Consider the following 22,348-nt stretch of genomic DNA (forward strand, 5'->3'; position numbering starts at 1 on the left):
AGAAAACAATGTTACTTGCTGCTACTGACACGAGCATTTCATAAAATAAACACCTCCAACTGCTTTTTCTGTCCTGCTGGGACTCTCAATACACCATGCCAGCTGCTCAAGATTCTGTAACAGATGCGTTGCCGGGAACTGCATCACAACAATTTATATAACCCAAACACGAGGGGACTAAACCTTTCTCCACAGCTACCTACTGGTCATAATTACCTACTCCTGTGGATGTGCCCTCAGTGGCTCTCCTGCTAATTAAACAGTAGTTTGGGTCATCCATCAAAAGAACCGGATGAGTAGAGCAACTGAGGCCATTAAAACAAGTCTTCAGCTGAAACAGGCGTGCACACAGGTTTGCAAACAAGGCTGAGCCTGTGCACAGGGGCAGAGCTGCTGGGGCTGTGTGTGAGGGTGAGGAGGTCAGCCTTCAGCAGCAGAGCTGCACTCCACGAGCATCCAGTGCTCCAAGGACACAGCATTTCTCCAGCTTAACACTCACAGCATTTGGCAGCAGCGAAAGGCTACGGCGGGCTGTGATACAGCACCTCACTTGTGTGTGTCAGCACCTCAGCTACAGCCTTATTTATACTCACAAAACTTCTCCTTTCCCTTGGCAAGGCCTCAGCTCAGTGCAGGTTTCAAAACAGTCCTGAAACAATGTGGATTTCAGCTACTCATGACAAGCACATACGCCACGCTGCTGCACAAATTGGAAGCAGAAATGATCTTTGCCCTCATTATGCCTCTCTGCTGCTCCGCTGAGGCTGTAATGACAGAGACAGGGCATGTACTGGCAGGTCTCAACTGGAATAAAAATTACTTTCTGGACCACAGGAGAGTTGCTGATACTGTGCCCCTTGTACCTCTCTGTTTCAGTACTGCCCTGGGAAAAAGGAAATTAGAGAGAAAAAAGGACTCAGTAAATTAAAAACAGCTCTTCTGCTAATTACATGAATATCCTCTTGGGAACACACCTGGTGACAGAGCCATGAAACATTTGTTAATAAAAAAGAGCATGCCCAGGTACCCTGGACAGACAAAACAATGCCAGCTGCTCTGTGAGCACCAGCCTCCCAACTCTATAAAGACTGTGAGATGGGTTGTAACTGCAATGGGGAGCTGTGTTTGTATTTCTTATTATCATCATTTTTATGTCATTATCCTTCTTTCATATCACATAGGCAAGATTTAGGAAAGAAATAAGACAATTGACTCATCTTTCTAGTTTAGCCTTTTCCTCTACTCGTATAATTTCCTGCTCTTCCCCCCCACCCCCCTTTTTCTTTCCAACCAACAATTCCTCTCTATTTTCAGCCAGGTGATTTCTGAAAGGTACAACCAAAATCAGAGTTTCATATTGAAATATAAAGTAAACAACAGACCCAATTTTTTAATGGCACCAAAGAACAATCAAAGAAACCAGAAATCAGTTTGGAATACCAGCACAGTTGGAAGCTGGCAATTTTTACCTTTATGAGCCACTTCTGTCACTGCATGACAAGATTCTGCTCCTTCTCAACAGTTTAATTTGAGGCTGTAGAGGGAGCTACCCTAAAGTCTTCCTACATGTCTGCAGATGAGGGTACTGGAGAGACAGCAGCTAGAAGAAGGTCTCCATCTGGAAAAGCAGCTTGAATCAACTGGAAAACCACTGATCAAGCAGAGAAGCACCTCAACACAGCAGACTTTGGAAGGAAACAGTTCCCAGAGAAACACCACTGCCTTCTCCTTGGCGAGTGGCTCGGAGCACTGAATTCCTGCATCCCTAGGAGATGATTTATTAGTCACAAGAGTTGTGTTATATTTTTATTGTCTTCACAGATAAATCAGGCCAGCAAGACATCCGTAACCATACACACAAAATATTTATCAAAACAATTAATGTTACAAATCTCCTTTTAAAATAATTTATTTCACCGATTTCTTTTTAAATGGTACTGTCTTACAACATACATTATTCAACAAAGATGTGCAGAACAGACTCTAAAATAAGAAACACTTAAATTAAGCAATTGTCTCCGATTAGAATTTCAATTTCATCCACATCCCAACTTGTAAATGTTTGCTGGAATACGCTTCTCTTGTAGGCTTGATTTTTGTGCTTACAAAAACAGCATCAAGTTTCCAGATGTTGAAGAGAACAAGGTATTTGTATGGTAAGTTTGCATTCAGTTCAACATACAAGGCAACCAAATGATTCTGTCGTTAACGTTAGCATCATGTATATTTTAGTTCACTGCACTAACATTTAAACTAAAACTTCAAACCACGTAATCTTTTAAGTGACTAACATTTAAAAGGCAAGCAGTAATATCCTGAAAGCTTACAAAAGACAAGGGCACACAGCTAAGACGGGGGCTCACTCGACAAAGGCTGCGGGTGTGTGTATGGCTGTTTTTTTTTGTAGGACGCCCACCTGCAGACGGGGCAGCAGTGTCGCCCGCCCGCCAGCCACATCACGATGCAATTCTGGTGGAACACGTGGCCGCACGGCAAGCCCATCAGCAGGCAGCCCTTTGCAAAATTTTCTAGACACACCACACATTCTGTACAGTGCAACATGTCGGAGGGCCAGGCTGACCAGTCTGGCTCCAGGTCACCTGCGGAGCTGTACGAGCTGTAGGACCTGGCTTTGCGTTCGCATGGCTCGTGGTGACAATAGTGGCTGGCACAAGAAGAGGCCTCAACACCGCACCAACGCTCTCCTTCGCTGCACCTGTGAAACGTGCTCAGCTCATCGTCCTCCGAGACTTCTCTGTCACTACTGAGGATCTCTTTGTTTTCACTGTCAGAGTCACTTTCGCTGTCTGGAAAGGTTTCCAGCATCTCCTCATCAGAATGGGCACCGAGGCATTGAAACCTCCACATGGGTAAGTTTTTTATATAATCAGTTGGTATCAGAGGGTGAAGCCAGAGATCGGGGAAGGCCAACCGTTCCAAGAACAAATCCGGGTCTTCATCCCAATCTGAGTCAAAAGGGAAGTGTTGAAAAGAAGCAATGGGATGAAACAGGTAGCTGGTGTACCAGTCCCACAGGCTCGACAGCCACTCCAGATTATTAGCATTCACTTCATCCGTGTTGTTATTGCGCCTTCGCTTCTTCTCAAAGTAATCAATTAGTAAACCATGGCCAAGGTATGTGCTGAGGAAGAGGGCTGGATGAGAAGAGTAGAACATCCAGTCTGCCCTTACCCAAGAAGCCAAAGTAGTTGTGTTGGAGTACCTGAAGAGTTTTAAACTGTACTCATAAAAGCTGTCTAAGTAGGGTAGTTGCAAAAAACCTAACACTGGTAGCCAGGAAATAATTAATAGTGAATTATACGTCCCTAAAGTGCTTATAAGAACCACAAAACGCTTTATAGTGGCGCCTTGTGTAATAAACAGGTCCATCCAAGCCATCAGATTAACCAAAACTAAACTTAAAACAAATAAATCGTTAACTTCTGGTTGCAATGAGCGCAAAAAGGACTCCATGGCACGTAGTGATATAAATTCACCAGTGTTATTTCCATACCTGTAAATCCCCTCAGGAGTCCTAAGTATGTACGATGGTGTCTTGTAGATACCAATTTCTGCCATGTAACTTTTGTTGTCCCAGTTTTCCACATTCACAAAAATAAACTCTACTCTTCCAGTAAACTTTACACTTAGTGCAGAGAAGAATGCTGGAGGCTGGTCGAGGTTGGCAAACAGGTATATTTTCACCCGGTACTGGTCACTTTTGTTCCATTCTTCTTTCAGATGTTCGGAGTTGTAGATGGTCTTGATCCGAGAGGCAGCGTGGGCTGTGATCCATTTGAAGATGTGCTCCACTTCAATCTTGCGCCCATTGTATTCCTTAAGCATGACTTTTCCCTTGGAGGTACTTGTTTGTGGAACCGACATAATGAGGGTGGATTTCAGCCAACCCCTCCTCTTGCAGTATCTACAAAGACAACAGTAGGTTAGATTACGGTTTCATAACCCCAGAACTGAGTCCTTACATTTCTGTTCTAAGCCCTAAAGTGAGACATGCTGAGCACCTGGGAACGCTTATAATATAATAGCAGGAAATAAGGGCACCCAATATTCTCTGGCAAAGCATATTTATTCTTTAAATACATTTATATCTTACAGGAATATTGCAAAGAGATACGCATTCATAAATCAGGAAAAGGAACAGTGTTAATTTTCATGGGTCATTAAAGTAAACAAGGCCATGCAGCCATTCATGCTTTGTATCTGGATTTGAATAATAAACAAGCTGACTCTTTACTTTAGAGCTTTAGTATTAGAAGCTACTTTTTCTTGGCCATCCAGCCAAGAAGAAAACCACTCCAGTGTAACACAATATCCCACAGCTTTCCCAGTGCTTCCTTCCATCCTGGTTTATAAAGCAGCTGTGGGGTGAAGTTGAGCAGACATTTGCAGTTGCTTTAATGAAGCTGACAAATATCCACTTCCTACTGGGACCATTTTGGAAGGATGCAGATAGGCTAAGGGGTGAGGTGAGAGAACTGGCCACAAAACCAGCAAAGCAGGAAGCAGACACATGGTGCTGGATGATTTGGGCTAAAAAAATACCCACATTATCTGGGAGGCAGATGGGATGAACCCCAAATCTATAACTAAAAGATGAGGCTCTTTCATGGCTGAACCCTGAGACATGATCCAGAGTCCAGTAACGCTGAGATGAATCTCATGACTCACAAGATCCCTTCTCTCATGCATCTTTCCTACCAATATCACTACACCCAATTATCTTGTCCTCCTTTAAAGAAATATCTGGCAGCTTCAACAATCAAAATATGACAGAGCCAACAGGCACACAGTCTCTGAGAACCCTGCACATTGGGACCATCAGCCTCATTCACCAGCCATCTTACCTAGCTCCTCTGTGGTTTTGGTCTGTCAACATGTATTTAGACAATTACGTGTATTTAGACAATTACAACTCCCCTTCCAAGGAATCTGAATGCAGCATTTTTAGGAAGAGCCATAAGATGTTACCCTACTAATAAAGGTATCCTGATTCCTGCAGCATGTAGTATTCTTCTGAATTTCAGCTGCAACCTGATGAAAACTATTCACAAGGGTTTACCTGGCAAAACATTTCTTGTATTAAAAAAAATTAACTATTTTAAAACATGGTATTTGATCAGAACATTAAGGCTACTTAGGAGCTATGCAAAGAGAAACACTGCCAAATTTTTAAGATGTTCAAATACAAGATTATTTTGCATAAGCACTACAAAGCCTAAGAATTTCCTCTTATGATTAACACTGAGATTTCTGTAAACATTTAGGACTTAAGCTGTATAAGATGTGCGTATCCATACATGCCACTGGAATTCTAGACAAAGTCTCCTGTCATGTAAAGCAAACGCCTCCAACAAAATGTTTAAAAAAAGCCTCTTTTTACAGCAGCAGAGAATTATTAATAGCTTCTTTGGCTCTGCTCTTCCTCCTTGTTCAAAATCATGACTCTTGCACAGCACACTGTGTGTTGTCCAAGGGTGTGTGCCAGTTTATATATAAACATACATTTATCAGGGAACAGGATTTGTCAGTAATTCTGGGAGGCAGGCAATGTATGCAAGGTTCACGCTAACCTGTGCTTCTCCCTTCCAGATGGTGATATAATGACACTAAAATTGATATTATTCAGCTTTGTCCTAAGCAAGCACAGTTCCTCTCCCTGAATGCCTGGACTGGAAGGCCAAACTCTTCTTTTTATTCCTCTCCACTGCTGTATTATGCTCTCCACAGTCTAATCATGCCTTTCCCACACAACGCTTTAGGAAGCTGCAGAGCTGATAAATAATGTAATGGAGCATTCTGAGCAGACTTTAGGAGAGATAAAAACATGAATAAAGCCACCTTCTGTCACAGCTACTTTTACAAGACAGCAAGCCCTGCTGCTAGAACATAGCTGAGCCTTAAGATATTCTTGGGATTTAGATAATCCTTTACGGATATACCTGGGGTCACTGGAACAGTTGAAAGTGCCAGTACGTATGCCGAATCTTGAGACTTTCTTCACCATTTTCTCCCAGTGGACTTTACCCACCAGTGGGCTTCTGTCATTTGCTATGACCTATTGCCAAAAGGAAATACTAGTTTAGTATTTCACAGTCAGTTTGGTTCCTGAAATAAAGAGCAAATTTCAAGAAAACAGAGCGCCAGTCATGCTTGATACTCCTTCCCCTTCTTTTAGGACAGAGTATGAATGTACAACTGGGAGTTATGGTAAATCTCTTTGGAGAGTGAAGCTCTAAGATGGAAATGTGGTTTCTGCAGAGAGAAAGAAGTGCACCATCATATTAATTACATGTTAAGATACCAAAATCAGTGGTAGTTGACAAAAACTTTGGTAAAAAACCAAAACTATCTTTAACCAATTCATAATAGGGGAAAAGGGAGAGGGAGAAGCAGGCTCCTCTTCACTGCAATAAAAAAAAGACCACCATTTTATTACAATTCTCCCTCAACATACAATACAACACACACACAACATACCAAAGAAATGTCTCAGAGCAAATAGAATGAGCAGGAATACATGTACCTGGTACCAGATTAAACTGCCAACAGCCATTCCTGAGCAGTGCAAATTACTGATTAAACTCCCAGATAATGCCTAAGAATCTTGACTCCTTCCAGCTTTACCCATGACTCACTGTGTAACTTTATGTGACTGTTCCACCAACTCCAGTGTCCTATCTGCCATTTCAGGAGGATCACTCGCTGTGATATATCCCAAGGTTTAATTTGTTCTAGCCCAGTATATTAAAGTTGTACTTCAGGTTACTTCTCTGTAAGCTTCTGCTGGCATAGATGACAAAGAAGCAGCATTCATCCTCTGACTTATAACTGTACAAGGAAGGGGGGAAAAAAACAAGGAAAAGAGAACCCTGCCTGCCTGCAGCTGACAGGTAATTTTGAATGACATGACTGATCATGCACTATTCCACGAGCCGTAGCATTTTCTATTTTAGAAATGCCTCACATGCTTCTGCAGGCTTACTGGCAGCCACTTAAAATATATTTTTAAATTAAATCTTGAAACTTCCATTTGTTAGGTATTTGTTTACCCGCCATTAAACTTATCCCAATCATTTTCTGACTTAATAACCTCAAATGTCAGCTTGCCCCTGGAAGTTGGGCTGTCACCATGATTAACAGTTCTCTGTTGACATGCTGAGATTCAACCTAGAAAGTGTGTCCAGCCTTTGAGACTCATAAATATTATCTGCTTTGTGGTAAGTAGCAGCCTCTGAGAATCTTAAAATAGAAGAATTCACCAAGCAGAATGTTCTACATAGGGAAACAAAGTGAAGTCACAGATTACATTCCCATTCCACTAAACCCAAAATGTTTAAATAACACTGGAGGTAAAGATCTAGGTAAGAATCCTTCAAGTTATTCTTAAAACACACCCATCACATAGAAAAGCCTTTTTGAATACATAAATGTAACCATCACACACTGAAACAATCAGCTGGGAAATCTGCTGTATTACTGAGCCTTCTTTACATCACCCAATGTGACTGAAGCTTTGGATATTTTAAACCTCTTCCTTTCATGCACTTCAAACAAGGAAGACCAAATTCCTAAAGACATCTTAAAGCCAGAATATCCTCAGAGCTACTATGGCACGATAAATGCATCCAACAAGGCAAGGAACCACTATGTTTTATTAGTAAGCATAGAAGTAAAACTTTGGTGACTGAATTACTCTTTGGTACAACTACTCAGAGACTGTCTTCCTCCAAACTCTGTGTGCACGTTCTGAAATAGCGATGAGAGAATGTTAATGTGTGCAGGAGGACATATTCTGCTCACTGTTTCTTCTGCCTGGCACCACAACATTCACTTGAAGTCTCAAGACAAAAATGTGTTCCAAATACAGTCACCATTATACTTTACTGTCACCTGCCTGTACTGGTGGAATTTTTAACACCAGTTTAATTTCTTTCCTATGAAAAAAGTCTTTTCTCACAGAGAAAGTTCTTTGCACTGAAGAACAAAGACCTAAGTAGCAATCTGTATTTTGTAACTACATAGAGGAACCCTACTCTGGTTTTGCACACTGAAGCTTTGTAAAATATTTTGGGCTCATGCTTTTTTATGTCATTATGGAAAAAAATCCAAATAAACATGTCCGTTGCAGCTGCTCCTTGCAGACAACACCCACTTACAGCACTGGGAGTTCACCATGCCAAGGCAAGGCTTTGTAGTTTGGAAAGCAGTCACCACCTCTGTGCATGAGGGAGTCCAAGAAAATACTGCAGGTTAAGCAATCAAAATGTACTTCAGTTTAAATTAAAAATAACCTGCAAACACTTGTAACAGATTTTATTTAAGAAGTGTGAATTTTGATAAGTTAAGAAATTTAGCTTAAAACCTGTGACTGAAGAGACTGGGAATTTGAATGTGGAAGAGGCCTGGAAGTTCTTCAAACCCATGGTGTTAAACTATCAGGATTTTATATTTCAAATAAGGAAAAAAAAAAAAAGGTTGCTAGGAAGAAGTGCAGGATTTGACAAGCACTTCCAAAGAGAGGTTAGAAATAGTTTGACAATCTACAAGAATTGAAAATAAGGTCAAAAGGAAGAGCTATCAAAGAAAGATATGCAAGGGAAAAAAGTAAGGAAAAATGAGCTATTCAACTTAGACCATACAAAGACTATTACAAGTTGTACCAGAAGGTTTTTCAGTCATATGAATAAGAATAGAACACGGGGAGAAGAAGCAGGATCACCAAACAATGAAGATAGGATAGAAATGTAAGATAATTTTCTTTTTAAAGTTAAATTAAAACTGTGACTCAGTTTTCAGCGAAGGGGGGGTGGCTGGCCACGGACCAGTTAGCAAATTTATGGGAAGAAGCTACATCAACTGAAGGTGAAAGCAGAACTCAAATTACTTAATGCACTTAAATCAGAGTAAGCAGGATATCTCCATCCTAGAACTGTAGCACAGGCACACAGTATATCACAGATGAACCTGTGAAAATTTCTTGCAAACCCCCATCAGACCAATTCACATTTTGTCAGGACAGTAACAAGTTTGCAGCTATATTTAAGAGTAAATGAAAAAAAAAAATTCCACTATTTTGATTTCAACAGAATGTAAAACTGTAGAAGTTTTAGAGGTGCAGAGATAGTTGCATTTTCCACTTTTTTCCAGCATGCAATTACTAAAGATGTATCACTCCTGACTGAGAGAAACTTTCCCTGAAGGAAAAGGACTGAGTTGCAAGAGAAAAAGGGAATGTAGTACCCTGTTTGTAGTTTGGTAGCGTATCATGTATTATGCCACATGGAAAATTTACATGAGAGCTACAGCTAGGCTTTTATAGTGAGTGAAAAAAAAAGAGAAAGTTTTAAAATGAGCAAGAAATTGGCTACAGCAAAAAGACATCAAAATGCCAGAAAGGTGCTAACAGACTTCTTAATAGATTTACCTTAGAGCTCAGTTCATCATATATTCCCATTAATGCCCTTCCTGTGGGAACTTGAAGTCTCCCAAAGCCATTTGTAGAAGACATAAAACTGGAAAGCACATCTATGTAGGAAAGAGGATTATAACGCCATGCAGGAAGAGCTGCACAAATCTTGTAATGCAGAGTGTCACATGTGAAATTGAATTCAGTAATGAACAGGACACTTGGGGAGTTCATCAGTTAGAAACAGCGATGGGAAGAAATGCTTGGGGCTATCAGTTGCTCCACAAGAAAACACAAGCCATCAGTATTAACTGGCTGCAAAACAAGCAAAGCCCAGGATATATCAGACCTGACAAAACAAACTGGTTGATTGACCTCACTTACTGGGAGGAACGTGGCTGACATCAGGACTCGGTGAAACCAAAGGGCAATGTCAATTTATGCCCAATAGGAACAAATTAGCCCTGAATACACCCAAGCCAGAAGTCAGATACACATTTCCAAGAAGAAAACAGTCAACAGGGGTATTTGAACAACTTACAGTGTAAGAAAGACAACAAAATATTTTCTAAACACGTATTCTACAGTCTAGCAGAAAGCTGAACTAGCTCATCAGAAAGGTCCCTTGCAATCATAAATTCTATTTAATGTTGCAGAAATAAAGCCCAAGCTCATAAACGAAGGTACCTTTTAGGAGATCAGCTGACACAGATAGAAACAAACACCATGTCTGGAGAAGCACAAACCCTCTCAGCTTTGCTTATTATTAGCTATGTTCACAATCTGTGACATATCACATGTCAGAGTGACAAGTAAGATAATGAGGGTAACTCAATTAATCCATTAATCATCTTAATGGGCTAAGGGAATCCAATAGGATCACAGTAACCCTCCTATTCAACAACTTCACAGAATGGATCTACCCTCTAACCCACACCTAACCCAGGCCAGAAGATTGGCTCTGACTGCAAGGTCTGAATTACCATCTCTAATACGGAAAATGCTGACATTCTGATGACTTCAAAAGACAGTTGAATAGGGAGCTTTTGCATTGGAGGAGTTCTCATGACATTGAATTACACAGAATTATCTCCAAAGAGTTCAATCAGGAAAGCAATTAGAAAAATAGAATTATTTTGATTTATATGTTAAAGTAGTCATAGTTATGACACTAAAGAACAGACTTAAAGAGCAAATCCCAGAGCCAAAAAGATACAAACACTTGGACAAAGAGGACTAAGTCAGCAAGGCACTTGCCTCTCTTGCCTAATCCAAACACAAAGTATATTGGGTAGGTGCATCAATATTGCAAGAGCTACTTTATAACCATCACGGATCCAGCTGTTCCCTAATTTCCAAGTATCATTAAGCATTTTTAAAGGTTATTTTATGAAACATAGATTCTTAAAATACAAGTAAAAATATGATTGAAATTGAAGAGGCTTGAAGAAGCACAGCTAATGTTAAGAGTTTGCTGTAGCAATACAATATACAAAGACAGATTCCTCTTCTGGTATCCCTGAAGTACTTGAGCATGACATGATAATGACCTCACTTGAGCATTATCCTGTTCTCCGTGCATTTAAATCAGGTTTTGCTCAATTTCTTTCAGAAGGTATGCAGAGATCTCAAAGCAGGTCACAGGAATGAGATTTGTTCTCAGTAAGTTTTGAAGCTCGCTCACAACTAAAAGTGTTCGAGTATCACAAGGCATGACAATGAGTCAGAGAGGGGCAAAAGCAGAACAAACACCTCATGTACTCCAGCTCTCATTATTTTAACCAATTCTAGCTGGGATAGCAAGTGTCAGGCACACCTGCTCATGCCAACAGCACACGATTTCAGACACACAGTAATAGTCACAACTTGGTTTTACAGCTCAGACACAAAGACAACGACTCCAAGTGCTCCTCAGATCTGGGCAGTAGGGCACAGTGACAGACTTCACACCATCAGGAAGAACAAAATCCATTAAGTAAGAGACACCATTCCCTGCTGCACACACACACATCCAGGTAGTTCTCTCAGTCAGTCCTCAATCAACTTCAGCAAGTCACTCTCCACATAACAAATACAGACGTTTGAATTGAAAAAACCTGTGTAGTTTTGCCAAAGGCAAAACTGATTTCTAACTCATTTAATGAATGAGTAAGGTTGTATGAACGTGAAAATTGTCTGTCTGCTTCAGCGGTTTCCAGTTTGAGATACCCATGAACTCCTCCACAGTGCCTGCAGAAAGTAAATGAGCAGAGGAAACAATATTACTGTAAATATCCATGCATGCCCTGAAAGATTTTTAGGTATCCACAAAGACAAAAAGGCTCAGAAACTCTAGTCATAGAACCCTTTTTCATCAGCAACTATGCTGCAAACTCTTCTTGTATATATAAAACAGAAGTAAAAATACAACTAATTATAAATGGACTGGTAATTTACTTATTAGAAGCTTGGAAAAAAGCTCATTTATTCCAGACAATGTCAGTAAGTTTCTACATGAATGTCTGCACTTCTATTAATTCTGAGACATCTCACTTTCTGTTTATTATTTGACAATGTGTTAATGGAACTGAATTTCCACTTAGACTCTCTTTCCTAAGAATTCACAACTCATTCAGAATCCACCCATATGGACTGAAGATATCTGGAGATTTTTTGCCTTTCTTTTCTGAGAAAGAGATTGTGAGAAATCACATCAAAATAGGCAAAGACTACATCCATCACAGCACTCAAAAATTAACCACCTCAAAATTACATGCAGTTTCTCCAGGGAGGTGAGGTGATCTATGCACTGATCTGGACAGTCAGTTATGCTGTCAGTTAAGTCAGAGATTGAGAATAAATGAGTTTCTGCAATGAGCTCATACAGATATACAGGCAACACAAGGACTATTACATTCTAGCTGATGGTATTCTGCACCCTTGACTGGATATGATGCCTCTAAAGAAGAAAACTGAAACTTAAAATCAGGTACCCTGTGGTAAATGATCCTGAAGGGCTATTGGAAAAGACACAAATACTGAATTATGTATTTTGAAAGAATTGAGTGTTTCTGCTTTGTTTCTTTTTAGCAAGAACAGCTGATCACCTGGCAAAATTCAGAAGGCAAATAAATATGAAAATCACTCATCCTACATGCAAGCAAAAGGAAGAACAAACAAACCACCACCACCAAAATGCTGTAGGCACATCCCTTGCCCTGTGACTACACCACTTGAACTAGAAACTGAGATGCAGAATAGACTGCAGAATTTTATATCCATAATAATGCCTTTGCAGCTCTACCAGACACAATCAAAATGTCTGTCCTTGTACTTCAATGCCAGGAAGAAAGTTGCCTTTACTTCTCTCTGCCACTGTGTTATAGTAGAGACTTTTAAAATAAAAATATACATTCATTTAGATTTTAACTCCATTCAAAGAGGATTTTTATCTGTAGATAATTTTCAAAAGCCATAATCACTACAATACTGTTGGATGTGACAGGCTTCTAGAGTCTAACCAGAGCCTGAAAAAGTAAGAACATTACATATAACTCCCTCAAACAACAAGAGGAGCAGCTCCAGAAACTACCAGTCACCCTCCTTGCCAGCCAAAGAAGTGCACAACAGCAGCTGGCAAGCAAGAAGAACAACATAAAAGGAAAGGTGATGAGATCATGAGCTAATAGGAGAAAGAACATGCTGCTGTCTGTGGCTCTATGGAAGCACCGCACAGGAGCTGTGAACAGCTACACTGGTAAACAAATTACCACTGGACCAGGATGCTTCGTATGTGGATTTCCAGAAAATAAAGAAACAAAGCCACAAAACACTGATCCCTTATGTATTGACTTTGACTTTCTTCAAGGAATTCATCTTGCTGACTCTAAATCATAAATTTGCACCTCAATTTTTGTCAAATATAACAAGAAATAGTAATTGTTTCCTCTTTTTTCCTTTGATTCTCTGCAGACAGTGATGGCTATCACATTCCCAGCCTGTACCACACCAGAAATTTAATTTATATGCACTGGAAAATAAAAATCATCTTCAAAGTCTCAGTCCTCTTATACATCATCAAAGTGTTCAAACCAACAAGTGACAGCCACTCAGCCAGCTGAGGCAGAACTGCTCCTCTCCCTCTGCTCCTATCCAGCAGCCCCCACAGAATAGGGATTCAGGGCTCAGGATACTGAAAAGGATCTGGAGATCCTTTCTGCTTCCCAGCCAGCAGCAACAGAGCAGGAGAATCTCCAACCTTGCCCATGGTCACCAAACCTACCCATGAGGCATCCTCGCTCCCCTGCATGAGCATCGAGCTGGTTAATTAGCTGGAAAGTTTCCACAGGATTCCTAACAGCAAAGGAGGACGGGCAAGGGAGGGAATCAAGAGTTAGAACAGGGAAGTGATGGTAAAAACCAGCTCTGCAGGGATGAGGTCTAAGAAAAGAGTGTGGGAAAGCCTGTGAAAGGACACAAGGAACCCAGCACAGGAGTTATCCAGATAGGAGTTGTGGTGGGGAACGGAGCAAATGAAAACTCAAAGTGATGAAAACTCGAAAAGCAAGAATGAAAAATATAAATTTGACATCTCTTGTGGTTTTTATTGTAGAGAAACAGACAAATAGTGTTCAGCAAGTAAATTATTCAATAAATTCCACTAATTTTTTTTTCCACAGCTATTGTGACCAACTGAATAGCTGTGCAAATATTCCCAGAATGATGACAACATTTGTCACACTGGAGATACCAAAACACAGCCTATCTGATCTGCTATTAGGATGCCAGTGGAAAATACATTACAAGTAAAATTCTGCAAGCAAGGAACAACACAGAACTATCATATTTCACTCTTTTGAGCTGCATGGGGAGGAGGGAAGGTTTTTCACAGCATATTCATGCTTGTATTTGTCAACTAGCTTGGGGACATGTAAACTGCCTTTCAACACTCTCTCTCTGCTTGAAGAATGCTCTCCTGTATGATTGAAACCTCAAATTTGGATTCAATAAACTCCAAATATATCTTTCCCAAAACACAAATACCATTCCAAGTCTGAAGGTAATCTTTCCTCTTGTCTATTTTGGGGGTGAGATTTGATGTGGTGACAGTGCAGGTCTAATAAATAGATTATGAAGATTTAATGACTTCCTGCTAAATAGAAAACATGAAGTGAGACCAGACAAACCAGGTAGGAGCTGTCAACGGAACAATTAATTGCCTGGTGGGGAATTCACCTGATGTGGCTGTTAGGAAGAAAATTGTGCCTTATAAAACACCCTTTTATCAACAGAGAAATTGACATAGAAAAACAATTTCTACATTTTGGTCTAGGTTACTTATGTTCTCAGGAATTATGATTAATTGCTTCAGAATCCTATTGGAAAAAGTCTGTCTTTATTTCCCCAAATGATCTCTTGTTCTCATGCAACCCTGGGGAAACAGAATCTAAAATTGCTGGGCACAAAAGGTTTGGGAGAAAGCTAACTTTAAGCTACTGGAATATGTTGTAGAAACAGCCTGCTAGCCTGGGAAGTTGGCAGACTGAGATCCTTGCTGCCTTTGTGAAGAGCCAACAGAGATTTTACAAGTGCTCTAAGCCCCTTAGACAGCAGACCCCTTGAAGCAGCAACTTCAACAGCTTGGGTCTGAGCATGTAATGCAACCAAAAGGATGAGCAGCACCAGGAGCACGTGCCCACTGGGAGCATCTGTACTAATGCACCTACTTCACACATTACAAGGCTCTTACAAACCCAGGGCCAAGGACTTGCATATACTCTGTGTACTTCAGTGTGTGCTGCTCTGTTTGTTTTCTGGTTCTAAAGTGCCTGCTTTTCAAAAAGCAATCCAAAGAATAACAGGCTTTTTTTCTTCCTGTCTGGATAGGAACTCTGACACTTCCAGCCTTTCTTGTTTTATTTCTCTATTCCTTACCTCCTGGATGAAGTTTATGTTTGTCACCATCTCTCTGTTTAACTATCCCCATAAACTCCTCCTTTGAAACACATTTTGGGTATGATAAATATATAAAAAACAGAAGTCAAATGTATATACCTGTACCAGCCAGATCCCATCTTTTGTGTCTTCTACAAGCTCATAGAAGTGCATTTCACCACTGAAGTTTGTACTGGAAACTGATTCAGAGGCCTCTTCCTCCTTGAGAGCTGAATAAAGCTCTCCTTCCATGAGGTCTCCTGGAAAAGAGACAATTGGAGAAATTCAATTAAAATGGCACTGGAGAAAGATTCCTTCACAAATTCTAGTAACAGTTTAACTAACTATATTTGCACGGTTCCTCAGAGAACCTTTTCAGTACAAAGGTAGCTAAACTTTAAGTTGTTACTATAATTCTATCTCTGGTGACATGACTGTGAACAATTTGACTTCAGTCAGACCACAGAAGACACAAATGCTCTGTTTCTGATTACACAGATGCACCACACATGCACGAGCGCACAAAGGAATAAAAGAACATCTTCTAAGGCTCATTCTCTGCAAATAACAACATTCAGCGGCTGACAGCAATTTTAGTTGATATATCTTTGCTTCTGTTTCACAGGATTGCAGTTTTGCAGCAAGCAATTTCTTAGCATTGATAATTCGAACAGACTTCCAAAATTTCAATCATTAACTCTGGACCAAAATTCTGGACCAGTGTTTGTGGTCCTGTTGCTAGTAAAAATCTCAGGCAGAATAATTTAGCTGTTGGCTTTTGTTTGCACAGTTGGGAAAAGTTCCCATGAACTCCAAATGCAGCAACATAAAGAGCTCACAATAAAATCATCTGATTATGTTTCCTTCATAATATCATTTCCTTCTCGTGTTTTGTTTCACAATCATCACAAACACTGTTACTGACAACCCTCACTCTAGTAACTAATCTACTAAGCTTTAAGAAATTTAGTCTTGTACAAAACCAGTTTCTTTAAAAATATAAAAATAAGTTCAACAGCTGAAATCCTTGAGGGGTTTGCGAAAATATTCGTAAAATGTAGAGGGGAAAAAAACAAAACCAAAACGCAACCACAGAAAAATGCTGCAAAGCCTGTTGGTATGAGAAGTGTTTCCATGACATTTGAAGAAGTTGGTTAATACAGTTTGTTTGGAGTTAAACACTTCCCTGCAGCATATGCAACCCAAACATCATGACATCATGAAAGTACCTGACAGCCAAGGAGTGAAAGTGATTGGAAACAAAAGTGAAAGTGCCTAATGCTTTTCACTGTTGGAGCAGCAAAGCCAATAAACAACATAAAAACATAAATAAACAATGAACAGTAACAGCAAATTAGATTTAAATGCCTAGGATTAATATAAATTATTTAAACCAGCAATTTTAAGGTTATATGGCAAGCACTACATCCATACAAATCCTTCTCCCTCCCTGTCCAGACATTAGAGACCCACACTGCCTATCCCGTTTCCTGGGATTTCTCTCTCTCCTGGATCACCAGCCCTTCCATCGTTGATTTAAAAGCAGCGACTCACATTTTCCTGCTTGGCTGGCACTACAGCTATTACATCAGCCCCATCTCCCAGTTCTTGGGGCCAGCTCCCTCTGAATGCTCCAGGCAGCATCCTTACTTTCAGGACACTTCTGCCATTCTTACATCTCCACTGCTCTTCATCAGCCCTAAGAAGTCCATCTCCTTCACCTGGTTCTCCTTACTTCCAAAATATCTCCCTTCCTTTTTTCAAGTTGTCTTTTTGTATGCAGGAACTAGTTCTGCTCCCCTTGTATAAAACCATCTCAGCCCTGGGTACCCATTCCTCTGCTCCTCAGCTATGAAATCATCGCTTTTCTTGGGGCCCATCTTGATAACCGTACCTGTAATAAACCCAGCAAACGGGTGGGAATACACGAGAACAAGCTGGCCCCAGCAGTAAACAGTAGCCTACTGCAGCTATTTGAAGTCTCCCCTCCTCGTTTTTCAGGGCAGACGGCACTAGCCGCACTGACCCGACCGCCCGCAGCGGAACTCCCGGGGAAGGGCCGGGCCGGGCCGGGCCGCTGCTGGTGCCCCGTCCAGCGCAGGCCTTTCACTCGGCGCAGCCCGCTCGGGCTCACAACGCCGCCGGGCTTTTGACCGTCACCCCCCCGAGGTCCCCGGGCTCCCTCCATGGACCCCCTTGCTGGGGAGAGACAGCTCGCTCCCCAAACCCGCCCTGAGAAGGGAAGCAGCGCCCGCGCCTCCATCCAAGGGCGGCCGGAGCCCACGCGGGGGTGGCCGGGCAGCGACCTCCGTCCGTCCCCCCGGGTCACGGGGGAGCCCCGCGTACCTGACTTCTCCACCAGCTCCCGCACATCCTTCTTCTCGGGCAGCCCCGAGTGCCCCAGCCCGCGGCACTCCAGGATGGTCCGCAGCTTCCTGAAGCTCAGCGCCACCGGGTCCACCAGCTGCGTGGCGAGGAAGCCGCTCTCGTACCACGCCACGGCCTCGAACACCCGGGCCAGCACGAAGAGCGCCAGGAAGTAGAGCAGCAAACAGCACAGCTTCACCCACATCTTCCCGGGAGCGCCGAGCCGGAGGCCGGGCTGGGGAGGGAGGGAGGGGAGCGGGGGCTGTCAGGGGAGCGGGGCCGCGGCCCCCCCGCCTCCCGCCCGCCGCTGTCGCTGTCCCCGCCCCGGCGGAGCGGCGGAGACATAACAGTGACGTGAACAGCCGGCACCGCCCCCCTGCCCCTTTTCCCCTTTCCCCCCTTCTCCTTTTCCCCTTCCCCTTCTTCCCCTTCTCCTTCCCCCCCGCCGTGATTCAGCACTGCGGCCCGGGGCTCGGGGGGCGGTCGCGACCCTGCCCCCAGCTGCAACTTTGGACCCTGCGGCTGCGCTTGCTGCGAGAAAAATAATTCATAAATACCTCGGATACCGGGGAGAGAGAGGGCAGGATCCGACCTGGCCGACGTTTTTCATGAAAAAAAAAATATTTACAAAGCCAGAACTGGGGGCCGATATTTGCAGGACCGATGTGTTCGGGCAGTTTTAGGGCAGCTTAGTGGACACAGCTGATTTGGATTCGGGCTGCTGGGTGTAGGGATGATCCTTCCACTCCTCATTCCCGCACGCCAGCCCCGCTCCGAGCCCTCGGCTGGCGCCAAAGCAAATTCCACACTGAGAAAATTCATCTGCGCGGGTCGGAGCTCGGACTCTGCAGCTTTGTCTCGGCACTCCAGCGTTGAGAGCTTGTGCCAAAGCGACAGCCAAAGGCAGGCGTGAGCTGCACCCCGACTTCGGACAAGGGCTTAAGTTGGGTCTGTGCTCACATTGGAAGCGTTTTGGAGCGCAGCGTGGATCCCCGCTGAAGCAGACCCTCGAAGAACCATCCCAGGCTGGTTCACACAAGAAGTGTTGGCCTGCAACGATACAATTTAGCCTGCTACAAAAAACGTACTAAAATCAAGCTGCTGGGTTGAGATGGAGGCTCTCCTCTGAAGGAAACTCAACAGTGCTTCTGAATGTTTAGTTATTTTAAGAATCCATAATTTGCATGAAAATTGGCAGATCATACAGATGAGCATAAAAATAGCAGCTTAGCTAGCTATAGCACTGAGAACCCCCCAGAGGGTACACGCTGAAATTCTGTATTATCAATTTTCAAAAAAGCACACTAATATTGGTCTGGAAAAAAAGCATTTAGATCACTGTACTCCTCAGAGCCTTTAAAATACATTTTACGGATTTCTCAGTGTTCTGACACGATTTAAAAAGGAAAAAAGTCCACAATCCAGGTTCAGCTTGTTCTGTGACACAGCCGACACAGCCTCTTCCAGAAGAAAAATCATGACACTGTGTTCTTCAGGGATGGGCTCATTTTGGTTTTTGAAAGGGGAAGAGTGAAGAGATTGCAGAGGTAGCTGCTCACAAAACGCTGGTGAATGTTCCCTTCCACTGGGAGCCATATACAACTTCATTCTTCAACATTTTTATCTGGAAAAGATAAAAGTGGACAGCAAACCTTGTATCTGCTGGTGCTTCTCTGTTAAATACAAAGGGATTTCGGCAGCTCCACGGGGTTTGCAGCAAGCCTCGGGTGGCATGGCCAGGTGGGACAGAAGGTGCCGGAGGCACAAGCCGGTGGAGGGGCTCACAGAGGCCGGGCCAAGTGTTGCTCTCCCCTTCACAGCCACTGCAGCCTGGGAAACTTCCCCTGCCGAAGCCAGGGCCCATCTCCCTAATAAGCAGGTGGCAAAGCATCAGTAAGATGAATCCTTTGCCCTTGGCAAAAGCCAAGGGAGTGGCTTTGTCCCTGCAGCTGGTAAAGCCAGGGGACAGTCAATAAAACACACATTTCCCATCACCTGCCAGAGGCCCTCAGGCAAGCTCTGAGCCCTGAAGTGCCCCAGGAACAGGGTTCTTTCCCAGAAGCTTTCTGAAGACCCGTTTCATACAAGAAGTTGCCTGATTTCTCTGCCTTTTGTTTCAAGTGAGTGTGAAGTAACTCCCACCCGTGTGAAGTGATGGGCGGGAGTTTGAAGAAGGACTTTATTTAACTTTAGTTAGAAAACACCGTTGGGGTGGGATTTTTTGTTTGGTTTGGTTTGTTTGTTTTACATGAGCACCTCAGATCCTACTCCAGTAGATCCCTGTGTTTCTCCCGTGTAATTTCTTCGGGGTGCCCTCATTTCCCCCAGCAGGGAGGCACCTCACAACAATTACTCGTCTACGCTCACAGCTAAACTATTTGTAACACCAACTGCTGGGGTGGCTGTCACCAGCGTGTCATTTCCGAGTGCTCATGGGCTGAGCTAAATGAGGCCCCTGCAGAGACAAAGCCAATCATCTGCCAGAACTCAAAGCCCTGGAGTCGTTTCAGGAAAGTACAAATAGTATTTCAAGCCAGTACTGAAAAGCCCCCGAAACAACCCAAAACAAAGCAGCTGCCAACACCCAAGCACCCGGATGAGGGGCGGGTACAACCAAGAATTGCAGGTGATGAGTTAACCAAAGGTCTGGCAGAGCAAACCTAAACGGATCCAGCTCCTCTCCCAAGCTCTCTGGTCCTCTCTTCCCTCCCCTCCTCTTAATCCCTGATGCACTAAGCTGACCCTACCATAAACCGTTCAATTTTCTAAATGTAGCTATCATTTGGTTTCCAGTTGCAGCTCAGAATGTCTTTGACATGTCACCTGCAAACAATCTTTCAAGGAGTTTTAATTATCTGGAAAATCTAAATATCTTAAGAGTGAATTGAAATTTATTGGGGCTGAACACAAAGATGACACACGCTGGCATTTTTAAAGACCTCAGGGTTAACACTACTTAATTAACAACATTAAACAGTCATCAGTCAGTCAGTCCTATGCTCACAGAGCAAATATTACAAATGTGAAGAGAATGGAGAATATAAATTCCACCTTTAAACAAAAGCCCAAAGCAAGGATCTGCTTTTAAATAATTTTGGCAGCAAAAATATTTTATTATAATTTAGGATCGAATGAACCCAAATCCTGCAAACTGGGACAGCCACCTTTCCTTGTCAGACAGCCAAACCTGCAGTCTTTTTATCTGCTGCCCCTTGGTGAATGGCAAGGATTCCCTCTCCTCCCCCATCCTCTCCTACAAGCAGTTGCTGACTGTGCAGCCTGGGAATACAGACAATAATCCACTTTCCAGACTTCCGTGGAGAACATAAGAGAAGTATTGTTGTTTTGAAATCAATAAAACAGAAGATTAACCATAAAACCGAGGATTAAACATATTAACTCAATTCTTTACCATTTTAAAATAACATCACACCATTTTTTAATGAGTTTTTCAAGACAACAGTTTAGCAAACTAACATTCAAACAACCTGACAGTTTTCCCAAGACCCAACTCTGCAAATACAATTTACTTTGATGACAGGAACTGGACCTTGATGATCCTTGTAGGTCCCTTGTAACGCGGGATATTCTACAATTCTGTGAGTTTCTAGGAATTCACTAACACAGAAATTCTTGATGTGCTTCTTTATCAACATGGGTGCATTTTGACGTGTTTTAGGTGTGATATGAAACAGTGCCTCCTTTAATTGATAACAAAGAAGCTTCTGTGACAGTCTCAAAGCAAGATGGCAGCAGCCCAGACATTACTGTGTTGCAGGCAGGGGAATTTTAAATCAGAAGATGTTTTCTGCTTTGTACAAGTGGCCAACGGGAAGCTGGTTTAACAGAGGCATGAGTCTGTAACACAGTGACCACTACTGACAGCTCAGCTAAAGCCCTGGCTGTTTAACCGTGGAATCCTGGCATGGTTTGTGTTGGGAGGGACCCCAAAGACCATCCTGTTCCACCCCCTGCCATTTGGGTGAGGCAGTCCCAGCGGTCTGGTGGTGATTCACACAGGAATTCAGGTTGGACAGGACGCCGGGAGGCTCTGAAGCCTAACGCCCTGCTCAGGGTCAGCTGTGACACCGGGGCAGGTGATCAGGGCTTTCTGCAGCCACAGCTGGATCTGATGGTCACTCCCTGCGGGCATTTGATCTGCTATAAACACACAGTGATTAACGGCACAAAAATGGACATCAATCAGGGGAGAACCATTTACAGGAGCAGAATAAATAACTAAGGCTTCAAATAAAGACACTTTTTCTTTTTTTTTCCTAGGCAGTTTGTATTTTCTGTTTTTGTAACAGTGAAAAAGTATTTGTTGCATCCTTGGAGAAGACCAGCTCTGTTTAACATCCAAAATAAATTAATAAAGAAGGAGTCCTTGCTTGAGTGTGCTGAGATGACCAAGGAGCCCACAGCAGTTTGGGCCAAAATCTGACCAACTACTGACAGTACACATCACACAAGTCCTGCATTGTTGTGAGAATACAGAACTCTCGATTTTTCCATCCTGACCAGCACTGTGGACACAGATGAAGCAACACTAGACTCAAACCAAATGCTGATTTTCCAGTTAACTTTGCCAAATTTATTAGGAGCTTTGTTGGTACTGTGCTACACAAAACACAGAGTCCT

The 22,348-nt window shown here is 42.6% G+C and overlaps 1 protein-coding gene across 3 annotated transcripts; it reads right to left on the reverse strand.

Moving 5' to 3' along the window:
* Nucleotides 1-1,893: 1,893 nt before the first annotated feature.
* On the reverse strand, nt 1,894-18,503 carry RNF103 (ring finger protein 103). 3 transcript variants are annotated; one of them, XM_058837918.1, is made up of 5 exons: nt 18,265-18,503; nt 17,687-17,942; nt 15,461-15,600; nt 5,961-6,076; nt 1,894-3,925 (listed from the first exon to the last, which is right to left on the reverse strand). In XM_058837918.1, the coding sequence occupies exons 2-5, from the start codon at nt 17,910-17,912 to the stop codon at nt 2,347-2,349; spliced, it is 2,061 nt and encodes a 686-aa protein (XP_058693901.1). In that variant the 5' UTR covers nt 17,913-17,942; nt 18,265-18,503; the 3' UTR covers nt 1,894-2,346. The 3 variants fall into 3 exon arrangements, with proteins under 3 accessions (XP_058693901.1, XP_058693900.1, XP_058693902.1); XM_058837917.1 differs by lacking the exon at nt 18,265-18,503 and having other exon boundaries at nt 17,687-18,015; XM_058837919.1 differs by lacking the exons at nt 5,961-6,076; nt 18,265-18,503 and having other exon boundaries at nt 3,025-3,925; nt 17,687-18,019.
* Nucleotides 18,504-22,348: the final 3,845 nt, after the last annotated feature.

This window comes from Poecile atricapillus, chromosome 4 (assembly GCF_030490865.1).
Source record: "Poecile atricapillus isolate bPoeAtr1 chromosome 4, bPoeAtr1.hap1, whole genome shotgun sequence".
NCBI classification, from domain to species: domain Eukaryota; kingdom Metazoa; phylum Chordata; class Aves; order Passeriformes; family Paridae; genus Poecile; species Poecile atricapillus.

What these genes read in the sequence shown, in the direction of transcription:
- RNF103 (XM_058837918.1), bottom strand. Translation starts at nt 17,912, where the DNA reads ATGTGGGTGAAGCTGTGCTGTTTGCTGCTCTACTTCCTGGCGCTCTTC. An exon ending in ATGGGATCTGGCTGGTACAG is followed by an intron (nt 6,077 to 15,460) that starts GTATATACATTT and finishes TTTTGGCAATAG; the next exon opens with GTCATAGCAAATGACAGAAG. An exon ending in AACTGTTCCAGTGACCCCAG is followed by an intron (nt 3,926 to 5,960) that starts GTATATCCGTAA and finishes TTGTCTTTGTAG; the next exon opens with ATACTGCAAGAGGAGGGGTT.